This window comes from Microtus oregoni, unplaced genomic scaffold, assembly GCF_018167655.1.
Source record: "Microtus oregoni isolate MIOR12 unplaced genomic scaffold, Mior012 000016F_ref0000370, whole genome shotgun sequence".
Lineage (NCBI taxonomy): Eukaryota > Metazoa > Chordata > Mammalia > Rodentia > Cricetidae > Microtus > Microtus oregoni.
In genome coordinates this window covers 38,067,033-38,083,892 of record NW_024543075.1, presented here as the reverse complement: position 1 = coordinate 38,083,892, position 16,860 = coordinate 38,067,033, and the positions used below count along the sequence as shown (strand labels likewise).

Here is a 16,860-nt window from a genome sequence, read left to right as displayed (position 1 = left end):
CAGTACTGGGGAGGCTGAGGCAGAAAGATCCTTTGGATTCACTGAGCAACCAATCTAGAAAAAATCTGCAGGCGGCGCGGTGAGAGAGCCTACCTACCAAAATAAGTTGCAGAATGATCGAGGAAGGCACGTGACATCAATCTTTTGCCTTCATACATACACAAAAATCATTATGACCAAATTAAGTATAATTTGTTGAGGCAGTGAGAGTATTGGTCTTTCTTTCAAGAATTTCCTTTATGGCCCTATTAATAGGTGACTGCCCAGTAATTTCAAAATAGCTTTTAAGATATTCTTCTTTTAATGTTTTCTTTATTATTTATTATGTATACAGTATTCTGTACACCTGCAGGCCAGAAGAGGGCATCAGATCTCATTATAGATGGCTGTGAGCCACCATGTGGTTGCTGGGAATTGAACTCAGGACCTTTGGAAGAACAAACAGTACTCTTAACTGCTGAGCCATTCCTCCAGCCCCATAAGATATTCTTTAAGACATATAAGGAAATGCTTAACATCCTTAGCCATCAGAGAAATACAAATCAGAACAACTCTGAGATTCCATCTTACACCTGTAAGAATGGCCAAGATCAAAAACACTGATGACAACTTATGCTGGAGAGGTTATGGGGTAAAGGGAACACTCCTGCTTTGCAGGTGGGAGTGCAAGCTGGTACAACCCCGTGGATAGCAGTATGGGGATTTCTTAGAAAAATTAGGAAACAACCTTAACAAGACCCAGCAATACCACTTTTGGGTATATATCTAATGGATGCTCAATCGTTCCACAAAGATATGTGCTCAACTATGTTCATAGCAGCATTGTTTGTCATAGCCAAAACCTTGAAATACCTAAATGCCCCTTGATCGAAGAATGGATAAGAAAAATGTGGTACCTTTACACAATGGAGTACTACACAGCAGAAAAAAATGACATCTTGAATTTTGCAGGCAAATGGATGGATCTAGAAAACATCATCTCGACTGAGGTAACCCAGACCCAGAAAGACAAATATAATATGTATTCACTCATAAGTGGGTTTTAGACATAAATCAAAGAAACCCCCCCCACACACACACAATTTACAATCCTAGAGAACCTAGACAACAATGAGGACCCTAAGAGAGACATAAGTGGATCTAATCTACATGGGAAGTAGAAAAAGACCAGATCTCCTGAGTAAATTGGGAGCATGGGACCATGGAGAAGGTAGAAGGGAAAGGGAATGAAAGGGAGGGGAGCAGAAAAAAATATAGCTCAATAAAAACAATAATAACAAAAAAGCTATTCTTGAAATTCATGAATCAGTTGAGAAGGGCATTTGATGCTATTTTCCTTAGTGAAATTGTTTCAATACTTATTGTAACTTCTATTTAATTATTCATACAACTACTATATTACTTTTTGATCCTTTTAAGTCATAGTTTTCTCTGAATTTCATAAGGTAAGGTATTCGACTTGTGGATCACTATTTCTTGTGAACTTCTGTTCTAAACCTCCAGTGCACTGCCTAAACTTCAAACTCCGATTATACACAGATGACTTTTTGTTTTTGTTCTGCATTCTTAAGATCAGAAACTTGGCTTCTGCAAGTTAATTCATCAGTAATTCAATCTAAGCTTTTGGTGCTTATGCCAAATGATCTTATTTGATAAAGGTTAAATCAATAATTGCTGTGTGCTTCACACAACTTATTTCATTTGATCTCATCAGAAAAGAGAAAATGAGGACATCACTCTTTTGTTAGAGGAAGAAACTGAGTCTCAGAGTCCAAGAAGCAATGAAAAATCACAAGAGTATTAAGTTTGAGTTTGAGACCTTGGGTGTAGGAGTGTCCGACTTTGACCCTGAAGGGCTGCTGAGGCTCAGGGTGCCTTGGAGGCTGCTATCTTCAGCACCTCATCTGACTTACACACTCGGTTCTTGTTTTTTGTCTGTTGTTTCCTTCTAGTTCAGATCAGGTAGTGTTTCTCAGGTGTACAGTCAGTTACTTCCCTTTCCATTGCAGTTTGCAGCCTTTATAAGAGAACCCTGCCTCACTCATTATGGTCTTCGTCACCTAGATTGTTTGTACAGATAGGAACGTAGTACAACTCTCAGTTTGTCAGTAGATACCAAGACCTATGAATTTGTTTACTCATGAAAGAATCACATTAGAGTCATGTATTGAAATTCTAGGAAGTATATCCTCAAGAAAATCAGCACAAGATTCTAGAAATGTCACTATTTACAACCACGGTGTTTCTCAGCAGTTTCTTAATTTTGGTTTATTGGTATCTGCCCCAGTTTTTATAGAAATCACTTAAAACTTTTAATATATTCTAAAATGCTGATGTTATGTAGGACAATTTTAGAATTTATTCTGATTCCCATAGAATTTGAGAGGCCTTTAATATACATTCTTACGTTAACAAAACAGTTTCAAAATATTAGCATATTCCTTCACAGTGAGAGTACTTAGTTGTTATGAGTTCTAGATACTTTAAAAATTTATTTCACATCTTGAAATCAGTATAATTAATAATGTTGCCCATATCAGTTGTGCCACTGTTTAAATACATAGATACTGGTATAATAAAAATTGGAAGTCTAAATATTAGAATTACCACTTTATTCATAGCTCAGTTGTGGTGGCATTTTGTTTGTGATTCTAAGAAATAAAGCTTGTCTGAAGATCAGAGTGCGGAGCTAGCCACTAATTAGCCATAAAGGCTAAGCAGTGGTGGCACCATCTTTAATCCCAGCACTTGGGAGACAGAGGCAGATGGATCTCTGTGAGTTCGAGGCCACCGTGAGATTGATTCAGTGTAAAAGAGAAACAGAACCAGGAGGTGGTGGCTCTCCCCTTTAATCCCAGTACTTGAGAGTCAAATGCCTTTAGTGCCAGTGCTAGGGAGGTGGGGACAGGAAAGGATATGGCTGGGAGGAGAGAGGAATATATGGCAGGAAGAAACAGGAACTCAGCCCATTCAGTCTGAGGATTCTTGGGGACAGGATCTTGCCCACTTCAGTCAAGTCACTCTATTGGCTGGCTCCCTAATACTTCTCTGATCTTCCAGCGTTTGCCCCGATATTGACTCTGGGTTTTTATTATTAAGACCAATTAGAATTCACACTACACTCTGTAACAACTACCTGAAATATATACTTACTGAAAGTCTTAGTAATCAAGAAAGATTTGAAGTTGGGAGCAACTCACTCTGTGCTACACCAGTACAGCTAATTCCACTGCCTCTATTTATTTCAGAAGTTTACTGTCTGAGAGCTGGAAAGATGGCTCAAGAGTGTTCTTGCAGAGCACCCAAGTACAGATCACAGGACCTGCTTCAAGCAGCTCTCAACTTCCTGAAACGCTAGCTCAGGGGAACCTCTGGGGTCACCTCAAATGCACAAATACAAACTATAATAGTAAAATTTTAAGCTCACAATATTTATGCTGATTAGAGTCCCAATGACTAGCACCTGATAAAAGTGCACTTGTGTCGAAATATGGGTTTCAGGCTTTAAGGAAACTACAAAATTTGGGAGAAATTTTAGAAGCATTTCTTTATGAAATATAAAATTATTAAACTACTTTTACATTAAACATTGTATTAGATTAAAATAACATAATGGTATTAGAAATGAATATTCTATATGACTCTTACACATTGTTTATGCGTGTATTTATTATTTTTATGGGTATGTGTGTATGCTTCTGTGAGATTATGTGCACCAAGTGTGTGCAGGAGCCCATGGAGGCCAAGAGGGCATTGGATCTCCTGGAACTGGAGTTGACAATGGTTGTGAGCTACTGTATTGGTGCTGGGAATTCAACACAGGTTCTCTGCAAGAGAAGTAAGCACTATTAACTACTGAGCATTCCTCATGACCCTTGAAGACTTTTGGCGGAATCATTTTATGAGACATTACTAGAGCAGTGGTAGCCAGTTTTATTTAGGACTGCTTGTCAGACACGTTTACACATGCAGCTGGGGATTTCTGTGTTCACGTTCTACCAGCATGTATCATAGTGTCCAGCCCAGTGAGGAATTAAGGAATTGAAAGCTATTTGTACTATGCATTAGAGATATCTTGGGGCCTTTTATTTCTCTATGAGGATATGAAATCCAGTGTTTTTAGCTGTGTATTCTGTTTCTTGCAGTTGGTGGTGAAGGTAAGGAGCTCAGATATTTCTCTACCTTTGGAGCATCAAGAAACGGGGGGTTCTCCATCAAAGCAGCAAATGAGACCTGTTATTTCTGTGACTTCGGCTTTGAAAGAAGTGGGCCTGGTAAGTTTCATAAAATTTAGAGCTCCTCAAAGACTACAGATCAATTTAAGCGAAAATGAATTTAATGGATTACATTTTTTTCTAATGCCTCCTTGTTGTTTCCTAGAGTAAAAAGATTGTCTTCTGGATTTTTTTTTTTTTTGGCTTCCTCTGAATTTTGGAACTTTTCTGCCCATAGATTTTTATCTAGGTCTCAGTTATAGATAAATGTGCCTTGAACACTCTGCTTTTGAAGATTCCCTATATACAGAGCTAATCAATTTCAGATCCAAAGTGTTTGAGAAATAAAGTCATGTTTTTGCTGATGTGCTTACCCAGGCCAGTACTGATGGCCTCTGTAGTGCTGATGTTCATGCTGTTAAACCGTATCACAACTGTTTTCATAGCATATCTGTCTGTTAGGTTTTGTAACTAATTTAGAGACAGTTCGTGGTATGTGCAGGATATCATATGCTGTATGCACTTAACCATTTTAAATATGAGAATTGAGCACCTGTGGATTTTGGCAAGGGAGCAGAGAGATCTTAGAACCAGTGTCTCACAGATGCATGCGTATAGAAAGGGCATTGTGTTGAAATGACTCTCTGATAGACTAGTAAGATGGCTCTGTGGGGAAAGGAGCTTGCCACGATGCCTGGCGATCAGAGTTTGATCCCTGAGACTGACCCACGTGGTAGAAGGAGTGATCAACTCCCACAAGTTTTCTTCTGACTTCCATGTGCATGTAATTGTAGCAGCAGCAGCAAACATACACACACACACACTAATTAAATGTAGTAAAAACATTTGAAAGCAATATACTGAAAATAATGTGGCAAACAGTTTTGTACCTTAACCCTCATGATTGGCAAATTTTTAAAGAATAATATCTTTTATAGTACTTAAAGTAAATAACTATAGAAATGAACTCTACACCTATTTGAAATTTTGTAACATGGGAAATGATGTTCAATGTAATTCATTTTTTTACCTTCTACTTCTGTCTCTGTATGCTAGCTATATAGATAATAAAACAAACAAAAATATGCGAACAAGCAAAAGTTTAAACTTGTAAGTGTGCACCAGGTTACCTGTCTAAAAAGACCATTCTGGATGAAAGGAATGGCTCCAAATGTGGAGTGACTCCCTGGGTTAAACTGTTCTGAACACAGTCTGCTGAGCCCTACAACCTAGGAACCTCTGTTTTCCTTTCCCAATAGCTACTGTCTGTGACTTGTATTTGTTGAGATTCCTTAGATGTTTTTCATACTGCAGAGATTATTGATTACTACAGAGATTTTCTGCAGCCTTTGTGCTTATCTTGGAAATAAGGCAGAGTATAAAGCTCTATGTCCCTGTTCAGAGCTTCGTGTAAGAATCTGTTCTCCCAGTAGGTTTTATCTCTTTCTGATAATGACTAAGCATGTGCCACATTGTTTACAACTTTAGATTCCTTGTGTGGTTTCCTTCCTGGTACCCAGTCTCACATCTCCAGTACCTGTCATCTCTGACTGCTTTCCTGGGTAAAATCCTCCTTGTCTCATTTACATGTGTTACTCTAATTCTGATCACTATGCTTATGTTTTTCAAGTGTTAGAAATCTGTGGTAATCATGTGACTAAATCGTTTTTCTTATTGTTGTGTTTATAGAAACTGCTCATTTAAAACTTTGAAGATTATTTAGTCACACTGGTATAGCCTTCATAACAACTAATCTTTTTCTTTTAATATATTTTTAAATATTAAGTTTTTAAGAATATCTTTATACTAATCAGAAGAAAAGTAAGAATCTGTTTTTGCTTAACTTCTTTCCATAGATAAGAAAGCTACTTGTTAATTGTGTTTAAAGCTTTGTCTTAATGTGTATGTGTATGTAACAAAGTGTTTTCAAAATAACACAGCTTATCCTGAATTCTTTTATCTACCAACACATTCCCTGGGACTAAGACTTTAGCTCAGGTGGTAGAACACTTGCATGAGGCATTCAGTCCCCAGGATCATTTATTTTTAGGACGTATTTATTTTATGCGTTTGGGTGTTTTGCCTGCAGGTATCTCTGTGCACAGTGTGTATGCCTGGTGCCCCAACAGGCCAGAAGAGGGTGTTAGGTTCTTTAGAATTGGAGTAAAGTTGGTTGTGAGCCACCTTGTGGGTTCTGAGAATCATACCCAGGTCCTCTGCAGGAGTAGCAAATACTCTTAACCACTGAGCCATATCTCTAGCCTGAAGAACCATATTTTTTTAAAAGCAAAACATAACAACCCTTTTCCTAACTCTAATAAACAAAGTATATGAATTTCTTTTCATGCCTGTCATTGACTTTAAATTATCAAAAATTAGATACCAAAGAAGACAGATATAATTGTTAGCAGTAACCCACAAACATGACAAATAACTGAGAATTCACACACACACACACACACACACACACACACACACACACATTTAACTTACTAACTGATTGATAATGTTTAAATGTTCGTCATTATTTATAATGACAGAAGCCGTGTTAACATTTCACAGCAATGAGAAAAGTTCACAGGGGTTAAATTTCAGTTAAATGAAAAACTGAAAGTAACAAAAATATCAACTGTTTCAGAGTCCTAAAATGGTTTTCTCTTACTCTTCAACCGTCTTGTGTTTAAAGGATGGAAATTTAACTGAAACCCAAGAAACTTCAGAAGAAATGCAAAAGAGCAGCAATGCTGTTTCAGTAAGTACAGTTTTCAGAGACTCTGTCAGGCTCTTATTTAATAATATGCTCACTAAAGTGTAACTATTTCAGAGCAAGCGAGAAATACTGCATAGGCTAACTGAGAATCTTAAAACTCAGGAAGATGAAAAGGAGAATCACCATCACTCAGATTCTTGTGAGGTCGCTGGTCACAAGGATGCCAAGGAGTATGAGAAAGAAAATGCCATTTCCTCTGATCGCAAGAAGTGGGAGGTCGGAGGTCAGCTTGTGATTCCTCTGGATGAAGTGACACTGGATACATCCTTCTCTCCCTCTGAAAGTATGTATGAACATGTCCATGTCCTGTCTTGGGTTAGCACTCACGTAAACTTGTGTCCTGGCCATCCTAAGGAACCAACATGTGGATGGGTTGAGAGAGGTAGAAGAAGTCTGTGCAACTCCCTCATGGGCATATGAAGTATCTTTCAGTACAATAGAAAGACATGAAAAATGGTTTGGTTTTTACAGTAGCAAGAATTTTTCTGTAAGAGTGTAGTGAGAGGAGAACAAAAGAAATGTATTTAAATTGTACTGTTTGAACCCTTTACACCATGTCAACCTGTTACATTCTTTGTTCTTGTTGTAGTGAAAGGGGTTCCTGGTGGATGACACAGTGTCTCAGTATGTATCCAGCACTGTCCTTGAATTCATGGTCTTCTTTTCTCTGTCTTCTCAGTGCTTAAGTTACAGATATGTGTTTCCCGGCTCACCCACTTTTGGTTTTATGAGATAATCACTCATTGTATAAATATCAAGCTGGTCTTGAATTAATAATCCTCTTGCTTCTGCCCTCTGAATGCTGAGTACATGCCCAACTCTACCAGTAGTTTTTAATGAAAACAAGAGCAGTGAAGGCTCAGAAGAGCCCCTTAGACATTAGGAGGAGTTCAGGAGGTTTAATTAGAAAGAATTCCTAAGCACCCACTGTGTTCTCACAGGAATCACGGCCTTCTTTGTCTCCTTACCGTCTTCCCACAGGAATCATGGCCTTCATTGTCTCCTTACCGTCTTCCCACAGGAATCACGGCCTTCATTGTCTCCTTACCGTCTTCCCACAGGAATCATGGCCTTCTTTGTCTCCTTACCGTCTTCCCACAGGAATCATGGCCTTCATTGTCTCCTTACCGTCTTCCCACAGGAATCACGGCCTTCATTGTCTCCTTACCGTCTTCCCACAGGAATCACGGCCTTCATTGTCTCCTTACCGTCTTCTCACAGGAATCATGGCCTTCTTTGTCTCCTTACCGTCTTCCCACAGGAATCATGGCCTTCATTGTCTCCTTACTGTCTTCCCATAGGAATCATGGCCTTCTTTGTCTCCTTACCGTCTTCCCACAGGAATCATGGCCTTCTTTGTCTCCTTACCGTCTTCTCACAGGAATCATGGCCTTCTTTGTCTCCTTACCGTCTTCCCACAGGAATCATGGCCTTCATTGTCTCCTTACCATCTTCCCACAGGAAGCATGGCCTTCATTTTGTTCCCCTGTACATGCATGACTTTTTTGGTGTGATTGCTATGACATTTTATCTCTTTATTTTGGTATGATTTTACGTGTATGGGTGTTTTGCCGACATGTGTGTCTGTGCACCATGTGCATGCTTTGTGCCACAGAAACCCAAAGATGTCAAATCCCCTGGAACTGGGTACCATTGTGAACTGCTCTTCTGCTGAACTACCTCTCCAGCCTATCGATTATTATTCCTCGTTATGTCTAGTTTTGAATAGTATGATTGTGAAGTATCTTAGTGTACTTTTCTTCCTGTTTCCTCTCCTTGGACTTAGGAAATTCTTCAATATATAGACTTAAATCTTTTGCCAATTTTGGAAAACTTCACCAAACATTAGTTTTTATTTGACATAATTTCTTTATTGATTCTTTGGAAGTTTCAAGTCATGAAACTTAATTCCACTCACCTCCCAGTCCCCCCATATCTTCCCCTCACCCCGGCAGCACCCCCCCAAAGAAAAAAATTTTTTTTTTTTTTTTTTTTTTTTTAAAGATTTATTTATTTATTAAGCATACAATGTACTGCTGGCAAGGAAGGCACCAGGTGAGCCACCATGTGGTTGCTGGGAATTGAACTCGGGACCTCTGGAAGAGCAGCCAGTGCTCTTAACCTCTGAGCCATCTCACCAGCTCCAGAAAAAAATTTTTTACCGTTTATTTATTTATTAAAGATTTCTGTCTCTACCCCGCCACTGCCTCCCATTTCCCTCCCCCTGCCCCAATCAGGTTTCCCTCCCTTGTCAGCCCATAGAGCAATCAGGGTTCCCTGCCCTGTGGGAAGTCCAAGGACCACCCATCTCCATCCAAGTCTAGTAAGGTGAGCATCCAAACTGCCTAGGCTCCCACAAAGCCAGTACGTGCAGTAGGATCAAAACCCAGTGCCATTGTTCTTGAGTTCTCAGTAGTCCTCATTGTCTGCTATGTTCAGCGAGTCCGGTTTTATCCCAGGTCTTTTCAGACCCAGGCCAGCTGGCCTTGGTGAGTTCCCCATAGAACATCCCCATTGTCTCAGTGTGTGGGTGTACCCCTCGCTGTCCTGAGTTCCATGCTCGTACTCTCTCTCCTTCTGCTCCTGGTTTGGACCTTGAGATTTCTGTCCTGTGCTCCAATGTGGGTCTCTGTCTCCTTTCATCGCCTGATGAAGGTTAATATTCAGGAAGATGCCTATATGTTTTTCTTTGGGTTCACCTTATTTAGCTTCTCTAGGATCACTAATTATAGGCTCAATGTCCTTTGTTTATGGCTAGAAACCAAATATGAGTGAGTACATCCCATGTTCCTCTTTTTGGGTCTGGCTTACCTCACTCAGGATAGTGTTTTCTATTTCCATCCATTTGTATGCAAAATTCAAGAAGTCCTTGTTTTTTACTGCTGAGTAGTACTCTAATATGTATACATTCCATACTTTCTTCATCCATTCTTCCTCTTACACCTGTCAGAATGGCTAAAATAAAAAACACCAATGATAGTCTTTGCTGGAGAGGTTGTGGAGAAAGGGGTAACCTCATCCATTGCTGGTAGGAATGCAAACTTGTGCAACCACTTTGGAAAGCAGTGTGGCGGTTTCTCAGGAAATTCGGGATCAACTTACCCGTGGACCCAGCAATACCACTCTTGGGAATATACCCAAGAGAGGCCTTATCATACAACAAAAGTATATGCTCTACTATGTTTATAGCAGCATTGTTTGTAATAGCCAGAACCTGGAAACAACCTAGATGCCCTTCAAAGAAAATTTTTTTTAAAATCAAAATAAAACAAGGAAACATAAACAAAATAAAACAAAACAACCCTCTTCACTCCCCCATCATTCCCACCTCTCTAGCACCTCTTTATTCATCCTGGTGGCGTTAGGATCTGCAGGTGTCACCCTTTTGTCCAGTCAGCTTTCCTAGCAGATGTGCATTGCAAGAGTCTTGGTCTGATCCACTGGATTCTCACTGAAGCTCCTCTGGGATCCTGTAGATATCCCACAGGACCAGTCCTTTCATGAGTGCCGGCAGGTCCCAGATGGAGTAGATGTTAGGGTGGGTCAGTCTACTAGGGCCTCTCCCGTCAGGTGAGGGGGCAGAGCCAGCTCCCCTATGCCAAGGCCATCAGGCCCAGTTCTTCCTCGTGGGTGGGGCTAACTCTCTTTCTTAAGTGTCCAAACAATTTTTTAAATATTCTTTCTCCTTTCCAGTTTCAGGCTAATAAAGAGACCCTGTTTCAAAACAACAGCAACAACACACCAGATTGGATAGCAGTACGTGAGAAGCAGTAGCCAAGGCTGTCCTTGGGTTTCACATGCAGAAGGGTTAGGGATATATAGAACAGAAGAAGAATATGGTTTAGCTCAAAAGGATGAGCAGAATATTTCTGAAAGAAAGATGAAAAATTGAGGACTATATTTTATCAATGTTTGTCCTAGGAGAGGCATTGTGAGCTTGAGGAAATTAGTGTCATAACTATACCAAAGGAATAAAATCCATTTTAAAGGTAAATGGAAGGCAAGGAAGTAGAAAAAATATATCTGTTTTATAGGAAGTGAAATGGAAAGGGTGGATGGTGTTACTAGATAGGGATGTAAAGACATTGTAACCTAAAGAGATTTGAAATTAAATTTTAGTTTTGTTTTGTTTCTCGAGACAAGGTTTCTCTGTATAACAGCCCTACATGTCCTGGAACTAGCTCTTTTAGACCAGGCTAGGCTGGCCTCGAACTCACAGAAATCCACGTGCCTCTGCCTCTCGAGTACTGGGATTAAAGGCTATGTCATCATCACCTGCCTTGAAATTAATTTTCACCAATTATGAGGAAAAAATATATCATGTCACTATGCTGTCTCAAGCTGTTGATTTCCATTACAGTTAGAATACAGTCCACAGCTCTTCATGATCCGGGGACTCGGCTTGCCCTCTTAGTTCTTCATGGCACTCTGTCCGTTTCCTTTGCCGCTCACTGTGAATGGCTCACCTCTTAGATGTGCCGCACTCTTTGTCTCCACAACTCCTCAGGATTTTTAGATGATACTTACTCCCCGCTGTCTGATTCTGAGAGCTCTCTTCATAACATACTTTTAAAGACATGTTTGTTTTTTATTCTAATTCTTCTCCTGTCCTTGCTTACCTTACTTTTTCCTATCAGTGAACAAAACTACTCAATCACGGAAGACCTTCATATTGGTAAATTCAACAGCCTGATTTTATAGTTCTCTGTATAATCAGATACATATGTCTTTTTCTTCCCTTAATGAATAATAAACCTCATTCATTTAAGTTTTTATTTAGAATTTAAAGTAATGAGTTTTTTTATGGGCGTTTCATAATTTATTTTCATTGATAATCAGATGGGTTTTTTTTCCCTTAAGTATGTTGTTTCCTTTTAACATATAAGCTTTTTAGCTAAGCTTGTCTGACATGTACCACATGTTCTGGGCTTTCTGTGTGTGTGTCACTCAAATTTTATACAGGAAAATAGTTAATAAATAGAAGGACACACAACTCCTGTTGTGAAACATCTGAGGTGGGAGACTATAGCCGGCTTGGCTTCTGGAGCAGAGGTTCTCAACCTGTGGTTCCGGAGCAGAGGTTCTCAACCTGTGGTTCCGGAGCAGAGGTTCTCAACCTGTGCTTCTGGAGCAGAGGTTCTCAACCTGTGGTTCGAGGCCCCTTTGTGGCCTCGAGAAAACACAGATACTTACATTATGATTCAAAATTACATTTATGAATTAGCAACAAAAATAATTTTATGATTTGGGGTCACCACACCATGAGGTACTGTATAAAAAGGCTCCACGCAGCATTAGGAAGGTTGAGAAGCACTGCTCTGGAGTAATGATAGACCACTGCCACTGTGTAAGGTCAGTAGCAGGCAAGGGTGAGAAATACATAAGCTTCCTGGAAAGGGTTATATAGACCTGTCTGGCATGGAACTCATTGAGTTCCTCCTTCAGAACATCTAAGTCCTAGGGTTCCAGGTGTATATATCACCATGCTCAGTTTCTCTTATTTCTTAAGAAACTGGGAGGACTGATCACAAATAAACCAAAAACACAAGAACTGGGTGATCAGTTCTGCTTCTTCCTTAGGCCTGGAACAGTAGTTTCCTAAAACATGAAGGGCAATCCTTCCTGTTACCAGGTACTTGCTGACATTAGCTTGTTTATCTTTCTGAGTACATTCAGATATATGTGCTTATAAATGTTTGTGTGTATATATAGATTAAATAAAGATATATTTATTTAATGTATACACGTGTATGTATATACACATATATGCACATATATCCATATATGTGTGAATGGGCGTGTTCATATATACTTCTCCCTTTATATTGCATTATTGGTTATATGCAGTTTTATTTGCATTGTTCTAGATTTTATTTTTAAGTATATTTTATGGACCTTATACTACTACTACATTAAAATTCTCTTTATGTTTGTATATCTCATTGTGTTATATCTAAATTCCTAGAATTTCATTATGAGAAATTTCAAACATGTAGAAGAATTTAATAATTTTGCAGTAGGTGTTATAAATCATCCATTTACCTTCTACCATTAGTGCTGTACATTGTATCTATCCTGTACTCATCAGTCTTATTTCTGACATAACTCAGAGTCAACCGCAGACATTGGTATATTTTCCTGTACTTCACAGCATATAGTCACCATCAGAATTCAGTATTTATTTAGTTTTTCTCCTTTTATGTTATTTTAAGGATAATGATTTGTACGTTTGCTGAGTTCCAGCAAATACGTGGACGTATTTAACGTTAATTACTAATAATAGATAGCACATTACCATCACCCCAAGAAGTGTCACAGCCCTGCCTCAATCAGACTTTGACTTTTGTCTCCCAGAGACTCTTTGTCTGAAATTTCCCCACCTTAGATTAGTTATTCTGTTTCTAGAATGCCATGAAGCCAGCCATATAAGTTTTGTGTTCTTTTGTTTCTGGCTTCTTTGACATATGCTTTTTGAGAGGCATCTGTATTGTGAGCTTTAATTTTTTCTTTTAAAGATTTTTTCATTTTGTTTTGGTTTTGGTTTTTGGTTTTTTGAGTCAGGGTTTCTCTGTAGCTTTGGGGCTTGTTCTGGACCTAGCTCTTATAGACTAGGCTGGCCTTGAACTTACAGAGATCCACCTGTGTCTGCCTCTTGAGTGCTGGGATTAAAGGTGTGCGCCAACCTACTCTTTTAAAGAATGTTTTATTGGTATAGTCATTTTTTATATTCTTTTGCTCAATGTTAGATTGAGATATCTATCCCTTTCCCGCACTCAAACTGTTTATACATTTACATTTAGTGTGGGTTTGCTTTTTCAGTCCACTCCTAACACCTAATACTTTTATACTATTTGCATTCTACACAATTTAACTGTACCACCTTGCTTTATCTGTGATTTTTTTCTCTATTTCCTCTTGCTTTCTTAGAGTTCATTACTCTGATAACTCACTATTTGATTTAGAGTCAACAGTATATACTTTTATGAACTCTATTTTCAAATCACTTCAGTGCTTAACCTATAGCAAGCAGCATTATAACCGTCTTGCACTTTCTTCCTTCCTACCTTTGTGCTAGGATTGGGATGGGTGAGGTAATTGCTTTGCTTATATTTTTGCTATATATATATATTCATAATCTAGTTATTAGTTCTTAGGGACAAGTAAGCAGTAAGTGAAACGGTCCTATGTGTCTGCTTTGTGTTTACATTTTTTAGTGCTCTCTACCGTCTGGCTCTGTTTCCTCTGCGTGTTGGCTTCTTTTTAAGAATTGCTATGCTTTAATATCACTAATGATCGGTTCCTTCAACTTGTATATGTCAAGTAAAAATTTACTATGCCTGCCTTCAGCAAATATTTGTTAAGAGCTATGGAATTAGCTGATACTTTTTCTATTCTACTTTAACAATATTTCTCCACTGCTCGCAGCGGGAAGTCATCTGTAACTGTCAGTCTCAGCGGTTCCTCTGGATGCAGTATGTCATTGTCCTCTGGCTGCTGCTCTGGCTTTTTCTCAAAGCCCTGGTTTCAGTGAGCTTGGTGGTGACACTCCTTGTTATCACATCCTTTTGCTAGTGTTCTTGGACTTGTGAGTCATAACTGTCACTTGTATTGCGAAATTCTTTGCCATTATTTTTTTTCTGTATTCTTTTGGACTTCTCTCCTACAAGTCCAGCACCAATCTTTTTTTTCCCTCCTCCTTTTGGTAGAGGAGGTTCTAGTCCAGAGTCTCTTCATGCTGGGCAAGTACTCTGCAACTGAGCTGCACACTAGCCCAGCTTCCCTTATTTTGTCCTTCCCATGGTCAGTCTTCTTTAGTTGAACGAAAGGAGCTCAGCTATAATAATCACTACAAATGTCCTTCCCCAGTGAGTAATCTCATCATCTCTGTCATTTGGACATTGATTTTGCTTGGTAGACCATATTATACTTGATTATTTTTGCTTAGGGACAAAACACTGAATTATAATTTGTGGAAGTTTATGTAGGTTTTATATTTCTATAACTACTCTTGACCTTTGTTCTGGGATACACTTTGGTTAGTTATGAGTATCTTGATCCTTTTAGGCCTTCTTCTTAAGTTCTGTGAAGTGGAATCAAGCAGTGTTTAGTCTATGGCTAATCTTCCCCTTTCCTGAGTCCACAACCTTTCTGAACAATCTGCCTAATGGCTTGTGAACTACAGGCTGGTGGAGATAGGAACTGGTTCTGGTCTTTGTAAACTCCAGGTCTTCCTCCTTCACTTCTGTTGGGTGCTCTCCTCTCGAGACTGCAGTCGTTTCCTTGCATGTGCTGTGCAGACTGATGCTCAAGTAATGACGTGTGCAGTTTTGTGAGACCTGACTTCTCTCTGTATGTCAGATGCGAGCCATTTTCTTCCCGCAGACTCAGGTTCCATCTCTTCAGCTCAGACTGGCTACAAATTCTCCCCATGGTTTTTTTAAGTGGGCATTCCATTTCCATTGTTCCAGAAATTTTCTTTTCTGTTGTATTGCTTGACCCTTCTTATCAGATACCAAGTAACCTTAAGTTCCAAGTCTTTTTCCTGTTGTTTTTTTAATCTATACTGTTTTAACCACTTTTTTTTTTTGCCAGCAATTCTAGATTTTGATAGCTCTGTAACAAAGGTTTTTCAGCATTAGTGCTTGAAACCTTAAGCACTGGGCTTGCTGTTTTTGCAGAAATATTGTTTCCAGATTTAAAGCTTATAACAACCTTTTCAAATTAAAAATTTATTATAAAGAACTTGCAAATAAAAAACATCACATAGAAAAATTAGCCAGGTCTAAACTCTCTACATCTCAACTAACTTCTTTAGAACAGCCATTCTAAAATTGGGGAACTTCACATTGGATTTTACACTCCACTTCTCAGCTATGTTTGTTTATACTTATCCACTAGAAAAAAAATCATTACAAAGATAAAACTAGGAAAACAGTTAGATTTAGATCCTCTTTCATGATTCTTGAATCTTTTACCTTAGCTATGCTTTTGAACCTTAGGTCCGTCATGCTAATTATGTTGGTGGTACAAAACTGAGTATTACTTGCTGATTTGCATGAGCCTTTATACCTTGGACTCCTTTTGCTGTTCCCCTTTATGCTGCATCCTGAGTTCTAAAGCATCTTTCAGCTGGTGTCTTGGTCAGGGTTCTATAGACGGACAGACCTCTAGAGAGAATCTTTATTACAAGAGGGTTTATTAGATTGGCTTACACGACACACCTAGAGTCTTCCAAAGATGGCCATCTCACACCTGTGCCCTGTGAGCTGCCTTTTGGCTGATTCCAGGTCCAGTTGACAACCGAGATTAAACATCATAGTTTTTCTAAAGTCACCTTGTGTAGGCTACAGTTATAAGGCCATATTAACATATACCGTGTAGTATATCATATGTATTACTCTTAAGTATATAAATTTTATTTTTATTTTATGTGTGTGGGTGTTTTGCCTGAATGTACTGTATGTCTGAGAATCTTTTGGTACCTGGTGTCTGCAGAGGTTAGAAGAAAATATCACATTCACTGGAGATCTGAAACTAGAGTTACAGATGCTTGTGAATCGCTGTATAGGTGCTAAGTTCTATGGGTGGGTAACTAGTGCTCTTAATTGTTGAGCCATTTCCCTAGTCCCTGTGCTCATGTTTTATTACCAGATCTTCTGATGACTCAACACTAATATTTTTTGCCTTTCTAAATTTTACTGAGCTAGAATAGTGCCAGGCATGATGGTCCATGCCTTTAATCCCAGCACTTGGGAAGCAGAGGCAGGCAGATCTCTGAGTTCAAAGCCAGCATGATCTACATAGGGAGTCCAAGCCAGCATGGGCTACATGGTGAGACCCTGCTTCAAAAAAGCTATATTAGAGGGAGATGAATAA

At 39.0% G+C, this 16,860-nt stretch overlaps 1 protein-coding gene across 1 annotated transcript in view; it reads left to right on the top strand.

Moving 5' to 3' along the window:
• Positions 1 to 1,781: 1,781 nt before the first annotated feature.
• The window catches only part of LOC121457368 (serine/threonine-protein kinase Nek1-like), a 45,669-nt gene continuing 30,590 nt past the window's right edge, over positions 1,782 to 16,860 (top strand). Inside the window, 4 exon segments of the mRNA XM_041666039.1 lie at positions 1,782 to 1,871; positions 4,146 to 4,274; positions 6,901 to 6,966; positions 7,039 to 7,267. Coding sequence (XP_041521973.1) covers positions 1,782 to 1,871; positions 4,146 to 4,274; positions 6,901 to 6,966; positions 7,039 to 7,267 — 514 coding nt within the window.